The 26224-nt window shown below is 35.7% G+C and overlaps 2 protein-coding genes across 8 annotated transcripts; one reads left to right on the forward strand and one right to left on the reverse strand.

The window, feature by feature from the left end:
* On the reverse strand, window positions 228–18176 carry LOC109848142. Of its 6 annotated transcripts, none has more exons than XM_020417497.1 (9): window positions 18084–18176; window positions 14378–14529; window positions 14136–14269; window positions 13814–14052; window positions 13210–13419; window positions 12973–13068; window positions 12091–12481; window positions 4286–4640; window positions 3626–4191 (listed from the first exon to the last, which is right to left on the reverse strand). In XM_020417497.1, exons 1-7 carry the CDS (start codon window positions 18116–18118, stop codon window positions 12154–12156), a joined length of 1194 nt encoding a protein of 397 aa, XP_020273086.1. In that variant the 5' UTR covers window positions 18119–18176; the 3' UTR covers window positions 3626–4191; window positions 4286–4640; window positions 12091–12153. The 6 variants fall into 6 exon arrangements, with proteins under 6 accessions (XP_020273089.1, XP_020273086.1, XP_020273085.1 ...); XM_020417496.1 differs by having other exon boundaries at window positions 4286–4650; XM_020417501.1 differs by having other exon boundaries at window positions 3627–4191; window positions 4286–4650; window positions 12988–13068.
* Window positions 1145–11612, forward strand: LOC109848143 (probable serine/threonine-protein kinase PBL7). Of its 2 annotated transcripts, none has more exons than XM_020417502.1 (6): window positions 1145–1497; window positions 1574–1788; window positions 9531–9922; window positions 10194–10326; window positions 10424–10513; window positions 11200–11612. In XM_020417502.1, exons 1-6 carry the CDS (start codon window positions 1320–1322, stop codon window positions 11350–11352), a joined length of 1161 nt encoding a protein of 386 aa, XP_020273091.1. In that variant the 5' UTR covers window positions 1145–1319; the 3' UTR covers window positions 11353–11612. The 2 variants fall into 2 exon arrangements, with proteins under 2 accessions (XP_020273091.1, XP_020273093.1); XM_020417504.1 differs by having other exon boundaries at window positions 1150–1497; window positions 1595–1788.

Here is a 26224-nt window from a genome sequence, read left to right on the forward strand (position 1 = left end):
TTTATCTAACAGACCCCACAACCTACATAATTTATTTTTTGCGATCCTGGTTAATTTTGCTGATTATCAGCAGAAGATATAGTGTCTTCTCATACATTTTCAGAATATATAAAATGATCAATTAGAAACATAGGAAAATATTAAGAAGATAAAATATAAACAGAATTCAGATAATACATGACACAACCTTCGGCATACGTCCAAGAGGGCCAATATTAGTTTAGTAATTAATTTGTAAGGAATACAGAGATGGAAGAACTCTCAGGCCCTCTATTTCACCGTAAATCTTTATAAAAAATTCAATCAAGAAGAATCGCCAAAAAGATATGAATCATAAAAATGAGATAAATAACTATGCAGATAAATAACAATGGAATTCTTAGCGTCGAGGAGATAGTGGATCCGGATTGAGAGATGCATGGGGTTGTTTAATTGGGTTGTTGCTTAATCATCTGTCACTGCATTGAAGCAGAAGGCTACAGACAATTTGCCTCGGTTTATTCTCACTTTATTCTCATCATATCCCTCCATCTCAATGTATTTCTATCTGCGTAAATACTAGTTTATCACTATCAATAATCTCATGCCCATACCCCTCATAAAAAAGATCTTTTGCAATGCTGCCCACCGTCGAAGGGAATTGAGTAGAGACAAAGGGGAATTGGTAACACTCAGCTGTGTAGATAAGGACTCGGTGGCCACAAAAATATCTACAGTCTGAAAGAAAGAGAGAAAGGAAGAAGACTGATTAATGAAATATGATCTCGTTTGAAGTGATTGGAGTTCAATCACCTGCCCCTTCTGAGGAATATTCCTGTACTGTTGAGCTGTGAGTGAGGATTCCTACGTTGGGGCCTGAGTTTGTTCAAGAATTTCCTCCTAAAAAACCCAAAAAAGAATAAAAGGATCACGTAATAAAAAATAATGATGAGAATAAAACCAGGGGCAGTTAATAAATATAGAAAAGTTAGTTAAAAAGCCCAAATCTCAACCAACCACCAGAAACACTGAGAAACACACACAAAATTTTAACAGCCCCTGCATTTAAAACAGAGAGATAAGAAACAGTTGAGACTGGCACCAGCGCTCATATATCCAAAGAATAGGACAAGCTAACAGATAACAAGGAAACATGTGAACAGGGTTTGTATTTATGTGGGGGGAGAGCAAAACAACAAGTTGACCACCTCCAGTTTTGTCCAAATGCGCCAACATCTTATGCTCTCGAGATTTGTCTAATCTCATATCCCCTTATCTCTTCTCTCCCCTTTATAGTGCTTTCTTCTTGATTCTATTCCCTCTCCATTCTGTTCTTTGCAATGGCGGCTCTCCCTTTAAATTACATTCTACTCATTGTTATATCCATCACTATACTATGCATCCTTTTTATCTCTTTTTTCCTTCTGTTGATAATTCGGCGACCAAAGTGCACAAAACACGCAGGCAGCGGTGACAGGAATCAGATATCAAATTCTCAAATTGTCTGTTACAGACAAGGTACTTGGTTTTGTGATTTGCATACAAATTGCGTTTTCCCACCTCTCTATAGCTTGTGTTGAAATTTGAATGTTAGATGTGAGTTGTATCTATGAAGGTAAGAAGAAAGGAGGGCAGGTGTTTACATACAAGGAGCTTGAACTGGCGACGGATGGGTTTAGCGAACGCAATGTGATTGGAAATGGTGGGTTTGGTGTTGTTTTTAGAGGGACTTTGGGGGATGGAACAGTGGCAGCCATCAAGGTTTTGCATGGAGATGGGAAGCAAGAGGAGAGAGCGTTCAGGATGGAGGTAAATGTTTTTCTCTCCTCTTGTTTCTTTTTTGCGTTAATTGCAGATAGACCCCTTGTACTATCGCCCAATTGCGGATTGACTCCCTACAGTTCTACTGTGGATAGACCCCGTGTAGTTCTATTGTCGCAGATAGACCCTTGAGGGAAATTTTTTTGGACTTTTCTGGGGGGTCTATTCGAAAAAAAAACAAAAAGAAATTTCTGAGGGTAAAGGGTCAAAAAAATTCACTCAGGAGGTCTATCCGCAAATACAGAACTATAGGGGGTCCATCCACAATTGGGCAATAGTGAGGGGGTTTATCCACATCTAACCCTCTTTTTCCCATGAAAAGTTGTGAATTTTAAGTATTAAATTAGATATTCATACCATTCACCTGATAGAAACTAATGGAATGCATTCATTTTCTACTACTATGAGTCGGTTCAATTTTGGCAAACTTGTAAATTTGCTATAAACTGAAGGAAATGAAAGGGATTAATTCCAAGGGTAGATTCTAACTATTCAAATTCCAATTAAGGCTACTCATTGCCCTTCCTTTTTGTCATAACTTAATATGCAAACCTACCATTATCAATGCATGTCTTCTTCTTTACCTGATTCATCTCTAAGCCAACAAGCCTCTTACATGCTTCCCTCTCTCCTTTCATTTTTTTTTATCTTGCCAAACCCTACATTGTACCTGTACTAGAGAACTCTTTCAATGTTGCTGCAAAAAATAATAAATGCGACATTTATTAGGAAGGAGGCAATGTGCGAATAAACGCATTATATAAGTGATCCTAAACTTTTTTTTACTTTCTATGAGTTGATGGTAAGATTCGGATCCTATGAGAATGTACACTTTTTTAATCAAAATTGTTATTATCTAGTGAAGGGTATGATTTGCCTTGAGAAACAAAGCGATTAATGCAATTTGTTCGTTGGTGTGGTACTAGTTATATTTGGAACGAGTCATTGCCGTAGCACGTGATTTGGAAATTGGTCCGTCCAGATATGAAAGATGTAATTAACGAGCTAATTTTTAGATCTCAAAAGAATCACAACCTACTTTACTAAGATGAGCCAATCATTGACAGTGGTTTAGCACAGAAGATGTGTTGAATTTGGTCTTTACAAAGTATCTTCATTTAACTACAGTAAAACTACAGCACGGACTTGTAAAATCACCAAAAAACATAGAACCCCACCTCCCTGCCCACCCCACGCCCAACATAATAATAATAATAATAATAATAAGTAAATAAAGACACACCCAAACACCAAGATTTTGACCCTTTTGAGATAACTCGCCTAAAATTTTAAATGTTGGAGTAATTTTCAAAATAGACCAAATCTCAAATTTATTCACAAATCGACCAAATCCACTTTTATTTACTGAAATCGACCTAGTTTCGACTATGTCAGCATGATGGTAAAAAACTGGGACATTTAAAAAAACGATCTCCTAATTAGTCGGAATTAGCAACCCCGACTAATTAGGAGCACTTCTAATTGCTAGCGGGAGCCAAATTATTGGAGGTTGCCAACCCTGACCATTTGGTCGGGGTTGGCAACCCCGTTCATTGGCAATCCCGTTCATTTAAATGGTCGGGGTTGCCGGGGTTGGCAACCCCGTTCATTTGCAACCCCGTTCATTTAGCAGAAACTTTGCTCCATTGCTCTCGCTCCTGGAGGCTATGTTATGGAATAGTCGGGGTTATCAACCCTGATAAAAATGGTCGTGTTTGACAACCCCGACCATTTGGCAGAGAGCACTTCTTGCTAGGAAGCCTCTTCTCTCCTCAACCAAAATTGTCTGGTTGGACACAAGCTCTCATGCTACACATATATTAATCCATAATCAATTTTAATCACAAATAAACATCTATTTTTATATCTATATTACATCTATAGCCAATTTCAAGCGCAAACAAACTTGTAATTTACTTACCAAAACTCCAATCATAAACATTTACTCCAATTAGCATTTCAAACGTAAACATCATAATACAAACTATATCAAAATTAATATTAAGAACTTTTTTTCCTCTCCCTCTCCCTCTCCCTCTCCCTCTTCTTCCACTCCCTCGTCTCCATTCGCCTTCAACATGAGCTTGGATGATCTCGTCGCCCGGTTGTGTGTGAATTTGTGAACGCATGACATTCTCCTCATCTTGAACCTTCTGTGAACATCTGGCTACGTCATGTGCGCGACTTGAGCTCACCCCGGTGTGTCCTCGCAACCATCGACGCTCGTACCCTATGAGTCGTTATTGACGTCCATCACGATTTGCATGACGTGTATTTCTGAGAGTGGACTAAATCTTTCTTATGATGCGAACAAATGCATTCTTCGCCTCTTGCTTGGTAGTTTATCTCATGCATCATTGCAATAAAAGCAACATCATCAAGTTCTTCTACCTACAAGATAACAATCAGAAGAAGATTATTAGCAAAATAATGATAATAAAAATAATGATCACAAAATAAGTATATATTTTGCATATTCACTTACCAACTTTCTCTCAATTGGACCCCTCGACATGTACGAGGAAGGTGCTTTGTTCTCTCGATATATTCATTAGCGAGTAATTCCCCAATACCGACATATGTACACATCTAGGTCTGGTGCGTCACCTCTCTCCATCACTACAACATCCCCTCAACTCCCAATCCTCAATGTAAGATTGACGAATTATCTCCCAATTTTAACGATGTGCTCCTTTTCGGGAATTTCGCTCTATTCTTTCTACAAAATCTAGAATATGTTATTTTAATCCAAATAGTCGAAGCACACGATCGAGCAAGTGCATTTCGACAATCTCAAAGCATATAATCAGGACTCGGGCATGCATATATCTTCACCATCTCTGCAAATATCTAGTAGTGAAGCTAAAATTAGTTCATAAGGTATCCACTTGACCTATTAAAAACATTACAGAAATTTACATATCAGTAACATATAATATATTGCTTGAATATAGTTAAATATTATAATTTTACACCTATTCATTCTCCATTTGATCAAGCTGATTCCTTTAAAAATTTTCATGACCCTCTGGGGAGCTTTTCCAATATCTAGAAACATTCCATCTAATTGATATATAAAGGCTTAGTATAGATTGAAATAAATGTATCAAATAAATACTATCTATTTGGATTGGTAGGACAATGAGATCTATTATGACCCATTTGTCTACAATATCCACACATATTGTGCTTTGGAACCCCTTACTACCCTTCATCCATTGTACCTCTTATGAGTATTGATCGTGGACGTCCGACTTGTCTCTTATAGTCAGGAGGTAACACATGTGACCCGTTATAGGATGGCTATTGACTACTATCTACAATGAGATGGAAACACTGCTTGTATGAATCTTTATAGTGACTTGATTGGTACCACTCAGAAGCGTATATATGTAGTATGAAGTATTTCCACCCTTATATTGCTTGGAAGAAAACGCTATAACATGCGCTCATAGTAATTTTTATAATTGTAGTATGTTGCAAGGGCATGCGTATTGAGTTCCTCGCAAAATGACGGTGTAATTATAACCGTATTTGTTTGTAGCCTACCATTCATCTCTAGCAAATCTAACCGTTTTTATTGATCTCGCCTGCACGACACGAGACCCCGCAATCTCTTCATTTTTTGTGTCAACACCGTCACCCACTTTGCTCTATCTTCTCGTCGCTTGAAAAAATAATGATTAAGTCTATAAAATGTCCTCACAACTAACCCCTGTGGGTATTGCTCGAGCTCCCTTAAGTACATCGCTGAAGTTTTCAGAACAAATAGTTGTCATCATTCAAAGACAATTCCCTCCATCTTTACTTAGTGCCCACCGGTCTACATATTCACTTCCCAAACTACTCTCAATTTAGTCATGTGCAACTTGAGATGTTGCCTTGATTTGATCCCTTATCTGATCATACATACATGTTTTCAGTGCACAATCCGCTTGTCAAAGAAGGTTTTGTAAATATATCTCACCATGCCTCTTTTTAAAATTAGCTCTAGTGTCAAATATTAAGAATGTATAATTGAATACAAGCAAAAAAACCAATCCCACTTTTCACTATTCTCGAACTCCACAACCGCGAAAACCAAAGGAAATAAGACATCATTTGCATATACTCCTGTAGCAACAAGCAATACACCTTTGTATTTTTCATAGAAGTGTGTGCCATCAATGCTAAGAACCGGCCGATAAAATTTAGATCCCTCAATCGAAGGACCAAATGCCTAAAATACGAAGGTGAATTGCTGAACTCTCGGATGGATCTCTTTGGTTATAAGTTCATATTCAGTTCCAGGATTGCTTTTTTTTATCGCAACAAGATATTGAGAAAGTGTTGTGTAAGACTTCTCACAATCACCAAATATTTATGTTATCGTGATTCTCCTTGCATTCCATGCTTCACTATATGACATTTCAATGAATCTCATATCTACCACTCTATCAATTACCTGACCGGGATTTAGATCAAGCTTCTTCTTTAACTTAGGCATAATCAACCTCGCTACGTAAGAGCAGATGCACCACTATGATCTTGCTCTAAGATCGGGTTGCTACACATGTGAACACTGCAGTATTTTGTGATTTTAAAATGCCCATTATGTTTCTTTGTGGCAAATGAATATAACTTCCAAGGGCATGTGCAATCAACTTCATTTCCCTTCGCCTAACATTTTCTTTTTATATTCATAAAATAAATTATATCAAAACTTGTGCAATTGCTTTTAACTTACTTGAACTTGACATTCTTTTTAATAGAATAATTACGAATAGCATCAACCAATTCGTCCTTAGTCTCGAATAAATCTCCAACTTTAAAAGTGAAGTCCTCATCTCTTCTACCATTTAAACTTTGGTTGATACCAATATTTTGTACCGTGGAAGAACGAATCCACTCATCATCTTCAAACTCGTCAGAAAGTGGCTCTTTGTACTCAACATATTTATTATTAACATTAGTCTCATCAAGCCATCCCGGGTTCTCTTCAACATCTTCAATCACAAATTATATGCTACTAATTGACGCACTATCTTGTTCTTCATTTTTAGATTCGTCACTTCTTTTATCCTCTTCAATCGTCGCCCCTCTACGGCCTCATATCTTGATAAGGGGCTTCATTGTTTATGACACTTGACGTACCCCCAGATAAAGGTGCACTTAGGCATTGAAATTAAGTCCGCTCCATTTCGCTCGACGATGAATGGAAACCGTTAAACTCAACTTCCAAGTTTAACATGTGTGAGAACTTTTCCGGAAGTTTTAACATTTGACCCGAACTAAGTGGAATCTTTTCAATCAATAATTCTACCGTTGGTTGTGTCCTGCTCAAATTAAACATAATACTCATATGATAATTATTTGATATCTCAACTGCGAACGTTCTGTCAAAAGTTATAGGCCAATTGCATATTACTTTCAGTCGGTACTCTCAATGATCAATTTCAGTAACTTAGTGTAATTCTTTAATCAAGTCATAATACCTCCATGATTCCAAGATCATTAACGGCGTCGTTACCCCTCCGACGTACATTGACATATTATTCATTCTATAGTTAATTTTTCCACTGTAAGAACAAGTAATAAAAACCATATTGTTCAACCTCTGAAAAAAAATTAGATTATATCATTTGAATGTAAAAAATTTAAATAATATTATATTATTTAGATGCAAACAATCTCATAATCCATTATATACAATGCAACAATCTCATAATCATATAACTCTAATTTTAATCAAAAACCCGAAATAAATAAATAAATACCCTAAACCCCAAAATGAGCATTCTATGCCCTAGAATTTAAATTTCTATTAAAACATACTACACACAAAGACTAACAATCATCATAAAGATATCTAATTGATATTAAATTTCAAACCTTAAAAATTGGATTTTGATAAAAACCCTAGATTTAAATGTTAAAGAAGAGAGAAAAACCCTGCATTTTTAAATGTTGAGAAAAGGAAGAGAAATTACCTAGATATCTTCTCCGAACTTACTTGTCGAATTTCGGCCAAAAAATGGGTTAGGAGTAGGGTAGGTGGAAGAGAGAGAGATTGGAGGTGAGAGAGAAAGAAACGATATTGTTAGGGAAAGGAAGAGAGGGTCGGGTGTATATATAAATGGATGGGCCCCACCATGAATAGAAATAGTCAGGGTTGGGAACCTCTACTATTTCAACACTTAGACAAATTCTTCGGCTCCATGGGCGCGCCACTCCCTGCCAAACAAACCCGATTGTTTTGGCCTTAACACGTGGCTGCGAATCTCCCCTCGTAAGTCAAAAAGGAATTATAAGTTCTAACTAACCAGGGTTGTCAACCCTAACTAATTAGTTCGCTTTTTTTAAATGATCCAGTTTCTGGCTACGATGCTGATGTGGTCAGAAGCTAGGTCGATTTCACTAAATAAACGTGGACGAGGCTGATTTTTAGGAATAACTTGGGAATAGGGCTATTATGAAAATTTCTCTTTGAAATGTCACTTAACCTTAAGTTTTCCTTAAGTTTTGCAAGGGAACCCCTCATCTAACACCGTTAGAACAACAAATCGCATACATCCAAATGACAAAAATGTCCTTGATGGGAAAAAGCCTCTTTCAGGTCCTATTTAATTATTATAACCCTGAAAACCTTTATGGGTTTGTAATTTTGAGATTTTTTTGTTTGGGGTTTTCCCCAAAAACTCCCTTTAAAACAAGGTCACGCTACCAAAACCATCTTTGATTTTCAATTTATATCTAAACCACCTTAAAATGGTTTTTTATTGCAATCAACCGCCTGAATTCACCTTCGCGTCAATTTTCTCGGTGTTGCCGTAATGATTATGTGTCAAATACCAAATATATTAGAGAGATACTCCTCAATGAATGGTAGGTGGGGTTAATTAAGCCTTAACTGAAAAGTGGTTGCAAATGGTTGGTTGTGACAAAAACACCATTTAAAGGTGATAATTGATAATCAAAGGCAGTTCTATAGAATGAACCTATTTTAAAGATGGTTTCTAGGGGAAAACTCTTTCCAATAAAAATGGGACTGATGTCGTTAGGGGGTTATTTGAAATGCATGGAGGTTATGTGAGAAGTCCATAAATTAAGAGGTATAAGTAGGGATGCATTCGGTCCCGATACGGTTCAGATATGATACTTACAATATTTGTATCCATTTACCACTTATGCATATGGATACGTATACGCCTTGGTAAGGAAAATTCGTATCCACATCCGCTAAATTCGGATACGTATATGGATACGCATACGGATATATAAGCGGATATACATGCAGATACAAAACGGATGTGAGAAAACTAGATAATATTGAAAAATTATATAGTTCATATGATACAAGAGAGTTCATTATCATATTTGTTATATCTGAAAAGCTAATATTAGATTCATTGATCATCAAAATTAACCTCAAATTTATTAATCTAAGGATTATAATTGTTGCAACAGTATGACCAATATGTATTATGACATTTCAAATACAGATCCAGGCATTTTACTACATAACCATATTTGTAACCATAACTTATCAATTATAAATTTTGATAACCATTATCCGCATCCTAGCAGATACGGATATTTTTGGGCACTCCTAGGTATAAGTGAGATTTAGAAACTTTATGGGGGCTCACCTCAAAAAGGCCAAACTTAAAGGGGAGGGGACTTGTGAAAGTTACGCATAAATGTTCCTCAAGTAATATGTGGATTGTCACCACGAATCTGGTTAATTGCAGGTTGACCTATTGAATCGCCTGACATCCTCCTACTTAGTTGAGCTACTAGGCTACTGCGCTGACCAGCACCATCGACTCCTAGTATTTGAGTTCATGCCTAATGGGAACTTACAGCAGCACCTTCATCCTTCTTCATGCAACCACTACTATGAACCCCTCAACTGGTCTACTCGCTTGAGAATCGCTCTAGACTGCGCCAGAGGCCTCGAGTTCCTCCATGAACACACAGTTCCTTCAGTTATTCACAGGGATTTCAAATGCAGTAACATTCTGCTAGACCACAATTTCAGAGCCAAAGTCTCAGATTTTGGAATGGCTAAAACAGGATCTGATAAGGTCAATGGGCAGGTTGTTACCCGTGTTCTAGGGACCAGTGGATATGTTGCACCTGAGTGAGTATAATCTTCCCAAGCTATCCACCTACTTGCAGATAGACCCCCTACAGTTCTATTGTTGCAGATAGAACCTCCTGAATTTTTTTTTTTTACTCCTTCACCATAAGAGAAAAAAATATTTTCTGACAAATAGACATTCTGGGGGTTAAACAGTCCAAAATTTTCACTCTGGGGGTCTATCTGCAACAATAGAACTACATAGCGTCTTATCCGCAATTAACCCAAAAAAGGATAAAGTTATGGTTCATTATTGTTGATTATTTTGCAGATATGCATTAACTGGCAGGCTGACTACCAAATCAGACGTTTACAGTTATGGAATTGTCCTTTTAGAGCTACTAACAGGGCGAGTACCTGTCGATACTTTGAGGCCTCCTGGTGAACAAGTGTTAGTCTCATGGGTTAGTAATTCTGTCCAAACTCCTAAGTAACACCCTGTAGTTTACTCCAGTATTTGTCCATGAGGAACTATTCGTTATCGGTGTCTCGTTATTTCAGGCTCTTCCAAGACTTACTAATAGGGACAAAGTGGTCGAAATGGTTGATCCAGCTTTGGAAGGACAATATTCAAGGAAAGAACTAATTCAGGTATGTTTTATAATACAGAGACTAGGGTTGGAAACAGTTTTTTTTTCTGAAATGTTCATATTTATAGTCGTTTATAATATTTGAATACAAATCCAAATTTCGAGTTTTATTCTTCAAATTTCTTTGAATCTGACCACAAACTCTCGGATATTCATCAAAGTGTTTGTCGAATACAAAAACATAATTATTTGACTTAATATTCTGCAAGTTATGAATATAGAATTATTAGATAAAGAACTTTTTTTTAAAAGGTAACATGATTTGGTGAAATTTTTTAGTTTTTCAATAACGCTGAAATTCATAATTACAATTGTTCCTTAATAGTCATATCATATAAGTCAGAAATTTGAATATTTAATTTAAAAATTTGATTGAGACTCGTAGGTCTCTTAAATAAATATATAACCTAGAACAAACAAATGTGATATAACACATGTGTGTAATAATACAAATTATAAGTGACTAACCTTTAAACGGATATTTCATAAACAAACAACTCGAATATGTGAATGGTACTTGATTCATTTAATATATGAACACTAAAATTTATTTGTTTTCTCTTACATGATCTTCCAAATTGAATTTGAACAAATAGTTAAACAAATAAGTGTCACTTTTTTTTAATAATTATTTGAACAACTTCTGGCCCTATGCTGTTGACTAATGTGATTATGATATTGTGACAGGTAGCTGCAATTGCTGCTGTTTGTGTGCAATCAGAAGCAGAGTATAGACCTTTGATTACAGATGTTGTGCAATCTCTCATACCTTTGGTTAAAAGCCCAAGTGGTTCAACTCCCTCGAGACTGCATCATCAAATTGCGATATCTGTTTCATAGTTCTTAGAGCAAGATCTGAAGCTAACATAAAGGGAACAGATCTACACATCAGAGGGCTTAAATTTCAAAGTTTTTATGACCAAACCTATGTTGGCTACTAGATTTTTGCCTTAAGCAGTATAGATAGAATGCTAAATTTTCCTCTACTCGAGATGAGATTCTTCAATGTAAGATAACCGTACTACTGTACAGATATCTGCAGAGTGTTGAACAAATATGCTTCTCTGAGCAAAGGATTATTTGTCCTATATTTTGTTTAATTAACATCTTGTGATCGATTTGGGTCTATAAGCTCAGGCACTTAGTGAAAACAGGATACATGAATTCATGCTGCAAGCATTACAAGACGATGAAGATGAGCATAATGAACCACCAAAGATTGAGAATAACTGAAAATATGAGTGGCTAAGTATGGAAATCAGAAAGCCTATGAGAAATTTTGGGACACGAAAAAATTATCTTATTAAAAGGTTGATCCTATTATATGTTAATGAATTTGTGTACTCCCTCCCATATGTAATCATCACTAGATGAGACACCATCACTTCCACAAATAATCGAGATATACATAGAAATTCAAATGACAATGGCACCAATAGAATACCACAAAATTTACCAACAATCCATTATGCCATTTCTATAAAGAACCATACTATGGCTTTCATTGCTCAAAGTTGTTCATATGCATAAACAACAAAACAAAGATATGACATGACAGAAAGAAAAAAAAAAACATACCTTTCCACTGTACGGTATATTTGGGGGAAATTGGAACTTTAGATAAGAAAAAACTCCAGTTCATCACTCTTCTATCATCCTGTTTAGCGTTCTTTTTGCATCCCAGCACCAACATTTGTAGGAGGACTTGGATATCTCAAGTAGCTCATCCGGGGATTTAGCCAAGAGTTCACATTTCTTGTATAGATCAAATGGGCTTTTCTTCTTATTGTTCTTGTTGGAATCAAATGGGCTGTTCTTCTTGCTGTCGTTGGTATAATAGATGCTATCATCATTATCTTGAATGGAAATTTCATTGGTTTGGTGCACAATAGAGCGAATCCTTTTATAAAGTCTCATAGCAGAAACTGCATCCTCATATGGATTATGTGTACCAGACTGTATCTCATACCTATAAAGCCAAAACTTGGTTAATAAATTCATTTTGGGATTTTCAAACAGGATTATCTAGTTGTTAACAGAAGAAGTGTATCGACATGAATGCATGCATTAGGATTCAAAAACAGTGGTTACATTCTCAATCAATTCAATTGTTTACTATTTCCTAGTAATACGGGGTAAACAAGAGATATCATATTATCAACCACAGAGGATGATATTAGAGTCGAGATACTTCATATTTCCAGATAAAAAAAATTTCTACTTGTCCGTATGTTATAATTCTACAAGCTTAAAGAGTATAAGTCATGCGCTTTGACACTTAGTGTTTGAGTACATGGTTGAATTATTCTTTAATCAATGTCACTTAAACAAATATGAACTTTACAATTATATCAGGAAACTTGATACTAAACCACTAAATTTAGCAATAAAACATCCTAAAAGAACACGAAGTTGTATTTTACTATAAATATTACAGTGTTGATAGGGAGTGTAACATACGAACGAGTTACACACCCCAAGTAGGTCTTGGTCAGATACTTCAGAGAATGGCTTTTCAAATTTGTTTTCAGAAGCGGACGGTATTTGGCTGTATCCCTGTATAAAGATCAAAGGAACAATTCAGTGAGTTAGCCCAAAAGAAAAAGAAAAAAAAACTTTAATTTTTCATAAGGTTGTAAATGCAATTTAATTTTGCATTCAACTAAGAAGAGGACAAGAGGATCATCAAGAGCTCACCGTGTCAAGTTCTCAGGGTAGTCCATTCGTAAAACTTCAAGATCATGGTCCAAGTCATGACCTATAAGAAGACAAGCTTCTCCACCATCAGTTCGCATTCTCCATGTCGATTCTTCCCCATTATACAATATTTCTTTGACTCTCTTTGAAACTTCACAAATTGGTGTTGCATCTACGATATGATCCTCTGTTATGCCAGTTAATTCATATCTGGAGCCAGTTGCAAATTAAGGTTAATCTGAATACACAAACACAAGAAATTCCTAAAGGGTTATTATATACAGTCTCTCAAATCTTCAATAGTTCTATATTAATCCTTCACATATTTGAAATTATGCATGTCTCTCAAATCCTAAGATGTCTTGCAATTTGGTCACTCAATGACCAAAATACCCGTTAGCCAATGTTTTTCTGGACGAGAAGGGTTTTTAGAGGGAACATAGACTGGAGGGTAGTTTGGTCATTGAGCGACCAAGTGCAAGACCCACTCACGAGCAATTTCACATATTTGAAGGCTAATATGGAATTCTTGATGACTTTATGGACTAATATCTAAATAACCCATTCCTATAACAATCATCAGGAATGAACTGAAAGAGAGAACCTGTAATCAGTGATTGGAATTATAGGCTTTACATATGCATGAAATATCACCTCCTCCTTTTCATTAACAAGGCAAACTCTACCACAAAGGTTAAATGAACCATAATCTCCACCTCCAACCATTTCACAGTCCAAAGCGACTAATTTGGGGCAAGTACCATTATCATCTGGCACAGCTGAGTTCAAAACTGCCGCTTCAACTTCATCGCACATGTCAGCAATAGGCAAGGACATTAGCTCCTATAAAAATACCCATTCAACTTTAGATGGGAGAGACTAAGTAGAAGAATATATGAGTATCAAGCTTTTGTTGCATAACTTACAGGGACAGAAGGTGGATCAAAGCTACAAGAGACTTCATGTAGGCCACGAGCATCAACATTATCAAATATTGATAGACAGAGCTTACAACCCAAGGCAGCAAAGACCACTGCACAGTCAGATTTGGCCAGTGGACCTTCATGCAATTGAAATTTAATAGAGTGAAAAATAAGAAATAGTAAGAGATTAAAACTAACATTTGAAACATAACTGCATATGCTTAAAGTTTAGCTTAAGTAGCTACCTGTAAGATGCTCTCTAACTGATTCCAGTGTCTTGCAATGCTTTTTACAGACCCCACACTTGGGCTGATGAACTGAATGATATGATTTCTTCATATGTTCGACAAGGTGATCTTTTATCTTGTATTGCTTGAAACATGCGGAGCATTTGTGCCTGTAAAAAGGTTAGATTAAGATGCATGAAGCATATGAATGTCCACTCTGATGCCCAATTGCTAACTAATGAAAATGCCTTGAATAGCAAACAACAAATTGTCATATATAAAAAACAGCAGAAGCAATCCTCTAGAACACGGAATTAAGCATATTCACATGATTTATACAAGGTGGCATGCATGCATGCTTAGCCTCCATTACTTGTTATGAAGGCTAATAGCTTTAGGACTAATAATTTTTCCGCTCTTGGGATTTTGACATCCATTTTCAAACGAAATGGTGTTTTTGTTATCAGAATTTCCATTATAACTACACAGACACCAAGAGGGAAACAAGAAAACAACAAACCAGAAATTGAAACAACAAAGCCTTTACCCTGCATGATTAGAATCTACTAAATGGAAAGCTTTCTCTATTGCCTATTAAGTCCATATTTTTTATTGTATTTGTATGTGGCTCCATTCACATTCTACTCCATTATAGCTTCAGACCTAGTTTGTTCTAGGCTTCTAGCAGTTTCATCCAGCATAGCTCCTGTCTCCATCTCATCCTCTCACCGTTTCTCAACTTTAACAAATACCCATTATTAGAGCAGTTATATATTTAGGAAAGTTCCAGAACTTCGGTTGTTTCTCATTGAAAAAATGTACTTGTGTGTTGTTTTTGATTTACAATAAATAAACTCTGAATATCCCTCAGACCCTCACTATGGTGAAATTACTTTCTGCAACATAACAATGTACCGAAGCTAAAATGATAATTCTATAATACCCAATGTTCTAACTATCAGATATTGGGAACATGTTGCAAGAGAATTCGGTCTCAATCGAGCTCCACTTGTTTCTGGTTATTTAACAGATATTTGTTCGGGTTTAGGCCTCAATTGAACCATAAATCCAGACCAATCTTTTATAACAAATAAAAATCCAAATTGATACTGCAACATTTCTGGTGATTTTTGAGGCTGAAATGTAACTTGATATATTGGAAAATCATGATATAATATCGCCTAAAAATTGACAAAACCGAAAATGAATTGAGATCATATCATTTAGCAGCAAGCCTTATAAAATGATATATTAGGGATATTCAAAACCATGATAATACCTCTTTTATAATGCCTAAAACTCAAAGCAGCCACAAGGGTTGTCGGCTCAAGTACCATCTCTAAGCTTCCCCCTGGTAGCTTCATCTTCTCCTCATATAACACTCTCTGACAACGACCGTAAAGATTCAAAACAAAAAAGCCAAATCCAAGACCCTATTGTTTGTATCAATGTCCGAGTCGTTACTATCGGTCTCCTTATATGAACTTCTACTTTATGTCTCCATGTGTGAGGCTCTATTGTCAAGAGACCCTAGTGTCTACTCTAGTGTCTGAGGCAGTCTGTTATGAGACCTACCTTTGTACCTCTCCATGTATGGGGCCAAATATATCTATAATCTTCAGAACACTCGAATTACTTATGTAAAGCTGAAGAACAAGAGATACTTGTTGCAGAATAAGTTTGTGATACTATCGTTGATAGGACTTTGAGAATTGGAAATGAGATAACTATTTAGGCGCAGACCAAGAAGATTGTGACTTCTTTTTCACTAAAGTATAAGCAGTGTTTTAAAAGCGAAACGCAAGTTTAAGGAGATGAGGTCATGATGTTGCTTTCCATGGTCAATATTACTCTTCATTATTTTAAATATTTTATATAAATCTTAATTTATCCTAATCCTAATTATATCTGATACTAATCCAATGTGAACTACTTATAGCTCAACAATTTATAAAAAAAGATTAATAAAATACATGAAACATTATTTTGAATATTTCATTTAAATCTTACACTATCCTAATACTAATTATATCCTATATTAATCCTGCGTGAACTACCTACAACTCAACAATTTAAAAAAATAAGATTAAGAAATCATACATAGCTAACATATTATAATTCATGAAGTATTATTAAAAAATCCAAAAAGTTTCAAAAATTGCACAAAAAGTCACAAACTATGATATTTAACAACACACGAACCATCTAAACAGAGTAGTAACAAATATTAAATAGTTCTACTAACTACTAATTAGTTACATAGGTCATAAAGCAATAAAGTTTGGACTTCAAGTTTCAAACTGTCATGTCCTCGAATATAGGTATAGGTAATTAGGCACATTACAAGAAAAAATATCAAACAATCTGCCAAGGAAAAGAAAAGATATATATTTTATTTCCAAAATCAGTTTACTTTGTTATACACCCGTCGCACTCTCAAAATTTCAAAATAGAGGTAAGGGCACCTTGCATGTCATGTCCCACAAGCCTTTGGTGTGCCTAAGGTGCCTACGTGAGCTGTTGAGGCATCAAAAGGGGTTCCCCCTGACAATAAAGGTACAGGAATTGTCTGCACTTGTAAGCACCATGTGGCTAGAGTGGAGTAGCGGGAATCGGAGCTTAGGGGGGGGGGGTTAACCGCGTTGTTTACTTCTCTTAAAATTTTATAATTTAAAACTAAACAAGGATGGGTTAATCGCTAATATTCAATGCCCTTCAAAGACTAATTTAAAAAAAGTCCCTAAAACTATAACAAGAATAAATGCACTGAAATACCTAAAAGCGTCCAGGTTTTTCTCTAAATTGGAAACAACTCCCTTAGGGGGTGTTAGTTAATTGGGACATTTAAGTGATACCCATAATAGGAAAGAAGTAAAGAAAAAATATAAAAATAAAAAAAAACAAAATAAATATGAGTTTTAGTTTTATACCACCTAGTTCCAAGCTAAAACTTAGAATAATTTGAGAGACTAGAACTCTCATTTTTGTATAAAAAAATAAAAAAAGTGAGATAATTTTGTACCATTATCCCAATTCTCGTTTTGTTAGAGTTCTACTTGACTAACACCGTAAAATTTTATTCTAGTTTTAGTTCTATGTGACTAACACCTTAAAAATTTATCACACAGATTATCCCAGTTCCAAATTTAAGTTCTAGATGACTAACCCCCCCTAAAGGAAAAAATATAAAAATAAAAAAAAAACAAAATAAATATGAGTTTTAGTTTTTTACCACCTAGTTCCAAGCTAAAACTTAGAATAATTTGAGAGACTAGAACTCTTATTTTTGTATAAAAAAATAAAAAAATGGGATAATTTTGTACCATTATCCCAATTCTCGTTTTGTTAGAGTTCTACTTGACTAACACCGTAAAATTTTATTCTAGTTTTAGTTCTATGTGACTAACACCTTAAAAATTTATCACACAGATTATCCCAGTTCCAAATTTAAGTTCTAGATGACTAACCCCCCCTTAACTAGCAGGTCGAAGTATGATTCCTAAGATCACTGAAAAAATCAAAACCCATTTGAGTTTTCCACATAAATTTGAATTTAAAAACCGATAAGCAACAAACCCATGCATCACCTTAAAAGGAAATGCGGTAAGTAGGTAAGCAACCCAAGAAGTCATTTAATTTTCACTCTAATTACCAAATACAGGATTGAATGACAAAAGAAATTAATGGATAGCTACAGAATTAGAAGATAAAAGGAAATATTCACCTCGAGGATTTGGGAATTTCTGCCTGTGGTTCCATCGCAAATGGGAGAGCTCAGCAAAAGCAGAGAGAGAGAGAGAGAGAGAGAGAGACTATTTCGGACCTAATCCCTTTAAAAGCCCGAGTTTGCGAGGAAAGGTGATGGTTTTATGCAATCTAGGATGCACCGTGATATCGTCCTACCGAGCTAGATTGCTGACACGTGGATTGTAGCTATATGTATTGGCTAATTGTCACCAATGTGGGACTGTTAATAATTTTAGGGCCTGTTTGGTTGATTTCCTAAAATCAAAGAAAAGAAAATAGGACAAGGAAACCATTAAAAGTTGATTTTCATCTATTTCTAAAAAAAATTTATGAAATGTATTTCATTAAAAATATTTCGCATCATCCAATAATATGGTGACAACTCATATCATATCATCTTTTTTTTAGTTTTAAGAAGTAAACCAAACACAAAAAGAACCTATTTTCTATATAATTGATTTTCTTTTTTTTAGCCAACCAAACAGCCCCTTACCTGAAAGCAATGCATATAGTTTCGTCACATTGAGCATGCAATTCTAGCATGAAGGCTACTACGGTAATCTCTCTCTCTTTCATGCAGAGAATTTATTTGAAAAAATATGGAAGGAAATAATAATATACATTCACTGAATATATAAAAAGGCGAGAGTTCTGTGTCAGATTTGATATGAAAGATATACTCAATGTTCAGAGAATAGTATTTTTGTTATATATAGTAGTCATGTCAGCATTGTGTCAATATATGATGAGAATGTTGAGCGTTGCGGAAGCCAAACAACCAAACCAACGTGCTACGAGAAATCAAATCAAACGAACGTCGAGAGAAGGCCAAACGAACCAAATCAATGCCACAAACACAAAAAAAACAATTTTAACGTGGTTCGGCAAGTTGCCTACGTCCACGGGGCAAGAAGGGGATATAGTTTTTTTACTAATAGAGAAAAAGAGTACAAACTGAGATTAAAAATCACGCAAACTCTCCAATTAATCTCACCAACAAATCTCTAATTCTCTGCAAACAAAACCCTAACCAATAGCTCAGAAAATACCTCTTTTCTGTGCTCCAAATATCCCCAATTTTCTTCTCAATTATCTCTTCCAATTGTTTCATATATATAGAAATCCTAAAATCATAAACATACTAGGAATTATAAAACAAAAAACAAAACAGATTAGGAATCCTAATAACCTGTTACCAAAACATATTTGGAATTATGTTATCAAAACAGGTTGGAATCATGTTACCAAAGCAGATTAGAAATTCCAATAACCTATTACCAAAATAAATTAGGAAACATATTAGGAACCTGCTATCCAACAATTCTCCACCTCGGCAAAGTTTCCCCAAAACTGAGCCGACACCAATACCAACCAAACGTCTCACTTGTTGCGTCCAGTACGAAGTGGAACAAATCCACGATAATGGACTCAATCCACAACAGGTCAAGAACCCAAACGAGAATGCGAACAAACTCCAAATGTCGGTATCAACTCACCAAACCGGCTGCATCATAAATGACTGCCTACGTATTCTCTTGCCTAAGGAATCAAGCATTCACGTAGTTCACCCAAACGGCCTTCAAAGGCTCTCAATCAAATAGAAAAGTTTGCAACTATTTACCAATATCACCAATGGATCTGCAACTGATAGCGCTCCTAATGACCCCAAACTAAAACAAATCAAACACCTCCACCTGAGGTGAACCAATGGCCGTATCCAAAACATGTCTACCAGCTGCATTTGAATCCAAAACCAACTTATCATTTGCATCCAAATCCAAATGATCTCTAAACTGTGTCACATCAGCTAGAATCTCAAATGATGCAGTATGATCTGGAGTTTGTGGAGTAATCTCCACCCAATGTGAAGTAGCATCACCATCCACCCGCTGCGATATCCCAATGATCTGATCAACACTCTCCACCTGCCGAGAGTCAAATGTGACATACCTGCTCAGAACAAAATCAGAAGCTCCTAACTGATAATCAAACGAACCTCTGAATCCCAAACGTGCAATCAGATCATATCTCACATCCTCGATGTGACCAAATGCTAGGCAACCAAATATCAGACGCAACCCAAAATCTGAAGCAGCTCCACCAGATCCAAAATCTCCACACGCAGCAGTCGACAACCTATGACCAAGATGACCCAAATATGTCAAAGCTCTAAAACCAAAACCAATGCTCGACAACCAATACTGATCCCCTCCAGTAAGGAATGACCCAACAAAACTGTCATCTCATCTCGTCGCCCCAATGTCTCCACATCAATGAAGTGTCTCAAATTGCCATAAGCTCAGCACAAATGTAAAAAAGAACTCCTACCAAGCTAGAATGACGGGTTACCTTTCTCCCAATATAATTCTTCCAATTGTTGTTTACTTCAAGGACTTCACACCAACGGGACTTGGTTGCAACCCACTAATGCCTAGAATAATCCCCAACTGCAGAAATCAAATACCGATTACCTCCCAATGATACCTCCTTGGAAGGCCCCTAAATACCTGACTGAACACCACCTAAAAGACCCCTCGATCGATGGATAGAAGTGTTAAACTCTACCTCGGTCTTCTTGCTCATACCAATGTGCTCAAATGACTTCAATCTGTAGGTCAAAGCACTCCTCAACAAACCAAGCACGACATAACCAATCAAATAACTCAGCCTCAACAAATGCCACAATCTAGCCAAATCCAAAGAAGTTGTTATCTCTCTATCAAACACCATGCTCCTAATCAAATAATACAAATTATTCCTCCTGACGCCCTTCATCACAATCATGGACCCTAATGTGACCTTCAAACGTGAATCGACCAAGGTCACCCTATAGCCTGCTGCCTCCAAAACTCCAAGTGAAATGATGTTCTTCTTTAACTGAGGAACGAACCTCACTCCAACCAACTCTGGAATCACTCCATCACTCATTCTAATCCGAACGGTACCGATACTACTAATAGGACATTCATGATTATTACCCATAAGCACGACCCCCCTCTTTCCAACTCCTAAAAGCTGGAGAACAAATCCCTCCTAGGGAAAATATGATAAGAAGCACCCGAATCCAACACCCACTCTGTAGAGTCGGCAACACAAACTGACAGTAGTGCAGATAACGAGTAGCTCGAAGAATCCGAATCTGAATTATTATCACTAGTCTTGATAACATTTACCTCTGAAGCTTGAATAGCTTTCTCCTTATTCTTCTCGGCTCGATCAACCAACTTTGGGCATTCGGCTTTCCAATGTCCATCCTCTTTACAAAAGGCACACTGATTCCTACGAACTCCAAGATGTGCCCCTCTAGACTGTGACCTCCTATCACGGTTTGGACTCTTTGCTCTTGCGACCAATGTTCCGCTACCGACTCAACTGAAGACTCCTTATCCTTCTTTCGAAGTTGATAATTTACAAATACAGCGGTAACCTTACTATAAGAAAGCGATGCCTTCCCATTAATAAGAGTAAGAACAAAGGTCTCATATTCCTCGTCAGGCAAGGAACTTAACAACAACAATGCCTTGTCCTCATCTTCAATTATCACATCTACATTCACCAAATCTGCAAGAAACTTCGTGTAGTGGTTCATGTGATCACCAATGGAGGTCCCCTTCTTCAATTGGAAGCGATAAAGCTTCCTCTTCAAATACAAGTAGTTCTCTGCACTCTTGGTCAAATACTTGCCCTCTAGGATCTCTTAAATCTTCTTAGCCGAAGTCTCATTGATAACGCCATATTTTAAATCTTGAGTCAAACAAGATCTAATCACACCACACGCCGTTCTATTCATCTTTTTCCAAACCAAACAAGATCTAATCACACCACACGCCGTTCTATTCATCTTTTTCCAAACCTTCTCCTCAATGTCGTCTGGTTTCCCGTCCAACTCCAAAGTATTCATCTTTTTCCAAACCTTCTCCTCAATGTCGTCTGGTTTCCCGTCCAACTCCAAAGTATCTTCCAATTTTGTGCATTGAGCGCATCCAAGACTTCACATCTCCAAAAATCAAAATTGTTTGTGCCATTAAACTTCTCCATATTTATCTTCATAGAGTGGATATTCAAACTTTGGACGGTCTTCATGTCGGAAGTACCCTCCACAACTCCTTTTCCGATCATCTTTCTCAAAGCACCAAAACAAATGCAGAATAGATCCAAAACTAAAAAAGATAGAGTCTTTACCAAAAAGATCCCATCTTTATCACCAAACAAAGCCCTAGGCGAGTCTCCAAAACGACCTACTCCTCCAAATAGCTCAAGCATAGCCCGAGCTTTGATATCACTTGTTGAGCGCTGCGGAAGCCAAACAACTAAACCAATATGCTTCGAGAGACCAAATCAAACAAATACTGAAAGAAGGCCAAACGAACCAAATCAATGCCACAAACACAAACAACCAATTTTAACGTGGTTCGGTAAGTTGCCTACGTCCACGGGGTAAGAAGAAGATAGGGTTTTTCACTAATAGAGAAGAAGAGTACAAACCGAGATTACAAATCACTCAAACTCTCTAATTAATCTCACCAACAAATCTCTAATTCTTTCTAAACAAAACTCTAACCAATAGCTCAGAAAATACCTCTTTTCTGTGCTCCAAATATCCCCAATTTCTTCTCAATTCTCTCTTCCAATTGTTTCATATATATAGAAATCCTAAAATCATAAACATACTAGGAATTCTAAAACAAAAACAAAATAGATTAGGAATCCTAATAACCTGTTACTAAAACAGATTTGGAATCATGTTACCAAAACAGATTAGGAATCCTAATAACCTGTTACCAAAACAAATTAAAGATTAGGAATCCTAATAACCTGTTACCAAAACAAATTAGGAAACATATTAGGAACCTACTATCCAACAGAGAACTCCATCAAATAAGCACTTAAATACATTGTATATGATTTCATTACATCAACCATGTTGATCCAGAGGGGGCAGTGGTTACAGTAACCTCTTTCTGGTAGAGAATTTATATACACAACATATAGAACGAAAATTATTTTAAACACTGACCAGAGATATAAATGACAGAAATTATGTTGGAAACATAACATACAACGTAGCGAAATTTGTATATCATGCAGATTAATCAAAGTTAAATCTAGAAGAATACATGAAACGCTTTCTGAAATTCTTGAATAATCAACCCCAAGATCAATACGAAATAACTTCCTCAAGAGAAAAAGCCTCCAACTGAAATCCACCCGTCACCGAAGAGGAGAAATACCGAGAGATAGGTTCTCAAAATTAATTTTTTTCTTTTTATTCTATATTTTCCCATAAGGCTACATATGAATCATATTTATAAGATTAGATCTGCTTTATAGATTTTAATTTCAAAATAATTCTTGATTGTTTAAACCTCTATCTATAATATTTAAAGATTAAATATTCTTTCCATAATAATTAGGATAGAAATAGAATTGTATTACATGTAAACCTCTTCTAATGACATTAGTGAGACAAATTGGGTCCCATATCGAGAACCAATTATTAATCAAATTAATAATTTTAATTTAACAATCAAATCTTTATCCGACCAACTTTTCATAAAAGCTCTTCTATAATATGAGATTAAATCTTCGTGAATAATATTATCTTACATTCAGTCCCTTCCAATATCAATTTATTTTAGGTAACTTTATTAAGCAGGACAAATCACTTATTTGCTCATTCCTAAAATTACAATCCCATGAACATAAATAAAAATTATATGGAACATCAAAATATTTTATTTTATAAGAAAATAAATTTAGAAAAATAATTTTTAAAAATTACCAGTTGACGGGAATTTAATATATTCATGGGATATGCATTATAAATTAACTCATAAAAAATAAGTATACTGGATCCTATCTAGATATCCATCATTTCCTTAAATAAAATCTAATAACTCAACATTTCAAGTTGTATATCACTTATAAAACAAGCTTAACCATCATATCAAAGTATACTAAATTATCAAATTTAAAATGATAATATCATTAAGTCTGAGGGACCACGTAACAATTTGAATTCTCTATCTCTTAGGTGGCTCATCCTAGAGAATCCAAATAAGGTCTTGTGCTACACATATCAAATATGCGCTTATGACATACACTCGGGGAATCTTCATTCCCGATAGCTGAGATCAACCATCACATCTCATACGTCATTATCATGCATAATAACCTGTTATAACAAAGCTATCATTTACTAGTTATAGGTTAAGCACAAATTTAAGAAACATCTGAATTAGATCATATCTCCAAGCAAGTAACTATCATAGTGCATGATCTAACAAAATAATTTCTAAGGATAATATAACAATTATATAAAAGCATGTGCAACAGTAAAACTTAATTCATATTCAATAAAAATGTATTGGATGTTTAAGGGTATATAACACTACTCTAGCAATCTCTCACTTGCCCTCACATCCAATCAGATACAATCCTAACTCCCATTTTTTCTAAATGTCTGTCAAAAACTTTTTTGTGACAACGGTTTTGTGAAAGGATCTACGATGTTATCAATTGTAGCAATCTTTTGAATCACCACATATTTCCTGTTGTGAATCTCTCTAACCAGATGATATTTCCTTTCATGTGCTTAGACTTCTATGAGCTCTTGGTTGTTTAATTTGAGCAATAGCTCCGATGCTATTGTAGAATAGTGGAATAAAAAATACACTAGCAGGAACTATGCTAACCTCATGGACAAACTTATTTATTCATACTCCTTCTTTCGCGACGTCACTTGCTGCTATATATTCTACTTCGGTTGTAGAATCAGCGGTGACATTTTGCTTAACACTTCTTCAACTAAAAGCACCATTATTGATAATATAAACATATCCAGAAGTAGACTTTCTATCATCTGGATTCATTCCCGATAGCTGAGATCAACCATCACATCTCATATGTCATTGTCATGCATAATAACATGTTATAACAAAGCTATCATTTACTAGTTATAGGTTAAGCATAAATTTAAGAAACCTCTGAATTAAATCATATCTTCAAGCAAGTGACCATCACAGTGTATGATCTAATAAAATAATTTCTAAGGATAATATAACAATTATATAAAAGATATACAAACAACATGTGCAACAATAAAACTTAATTAATATTCATTAAAAATGTATTGGATGTTTAAGGTCATATAGCACTACTCTAGCAATCTCCCACTTGCCCTCACATCTAATCAGATACAATTCTAACTCCCATTTTTTCTAAATGTCTGTCAAAAACTTTTTGTGACAATGGTTTTGTGAAAGGATTATAATGTTATCAATTATAGCAATCTTTTGAATCACCACATATTTTCTGTTGTGAATCTCTCTAACCAGATGATATTTCCTTTCATGTGCTTAGACTTATGATGAGCCCTTGGTTGTTTAATTTGAGCAACAGCTCCGATGTTATCGTAGAATAGTAGAATAGAAAATACACTAGCAAGAACTATGTCAAGCTCATGGACAAACTTATTTATCCCTACTCCTTCTTTTGCGGCTTCACTTGCTGCTACATATTCTACTTCAGTTGTAGAATCATCGGTGACATTTTGTTTAACACTTCTCCAACTAAAAGCACCATTATTGATGATATAACCATATCCAGATGTAGACTTTCTATCATCTGGATCGAATTAGAAATCAGAATCAGTATATCCTTCAATGCTCATGTCATTTGCATCATAAACTAAACAATAGTCTTTAGTTCTACGCAAATATTTAAATATGGCTTTTACTACAGTCTAATGTTCCTCACCAGGATTGGACTAAAATCTGTTGGACCCTAGAGAGGGGTGATTAGGGTCTTATGCTAATCTAATCCCGATTTTATGCCAATTAAAATTATAAAGATTAATTTGATCTTGCAAGAGATATATGAGATAAATATGAATAAGAATAAGCACAAATAAGATATACGCTAAGCAAATACAAATGAGATAGATATGGACAAGAATAAGCACAAATAAGATATACGCTAAGCAAATACAAACACACGATATGTTTACGAGGTTCGGTCCGCACGACCTACGTCCCCGTTCCTCACCTCGAGGAGATATCCACTATCACAACCGGTTTGGAAGCCGGAACTTCTACACACTCGGTTTACAAGTTTACC

This window comes from Asparagus officinalis, chromosome 7 (assembly GCF_001876935.1).
Source record: "Asparagus officinalis chromosome 7, Aspof.V1, whole genome shotgun sequence".
In the NCBI taxonomy this organism is placed as follows: Eukaryota; Viridiplantae; Streptophyta; class Magnoliopsida; order Asparagales; family Asparagaceae; genus Asparagus; species Asparagus officinalis.

What these genes read in the sequence shown, in the direction of transcription:
- LOC109848143 (XM_020417502.1), top strand. Translation starts at nt 1,320, where the DNA reads ATGGCGGCTCTCCCTTTAAATTACATTCTACTCATTGTTATATCCATC. An exon ending in AGAGAGCGTTCAGGATGGAG is followed by an intron (nt 1,789 to 9,530) that starts GTAAATGTTTTT and finishes GGTTAATTGCAG; the next exon opens with GTTGACCTATTGAATCGCCT. An exon ending in CAAGGAAAGAACTAATTCAG is followed by an intron (nt 10,514 to 11,199) that starts GTATGTTTTATA and finishes ATATTGTGACAG; the next exon opens with GTAGCTGCAATTGCTGCTGT.
- LOC109848142 (XM_020417500.1), bottom strand. Translation starts at nt 18,118, where the DNA reads ATGGAACCACAGGCAGAAATTCCCAAATCCTCGAG. An exon ending in TTGATCCACCTTCTGTCCCT is followed by an intron (nt 14,053 to 14,135) that starts GTAAGTTATGCA and finishes GTATTTTTATAG; the next exon opens with GAGCTAATGTCCTTGCCTAT. An exon ending in ATTCCAATCACTGATTACAG is followed by an intron (nt 13,420 to 13,813) that starts GTTCTCTCTTTC and finishes AACTGGCTCCAG; the next exon opens with ATATGAATTAACTGGCATAA.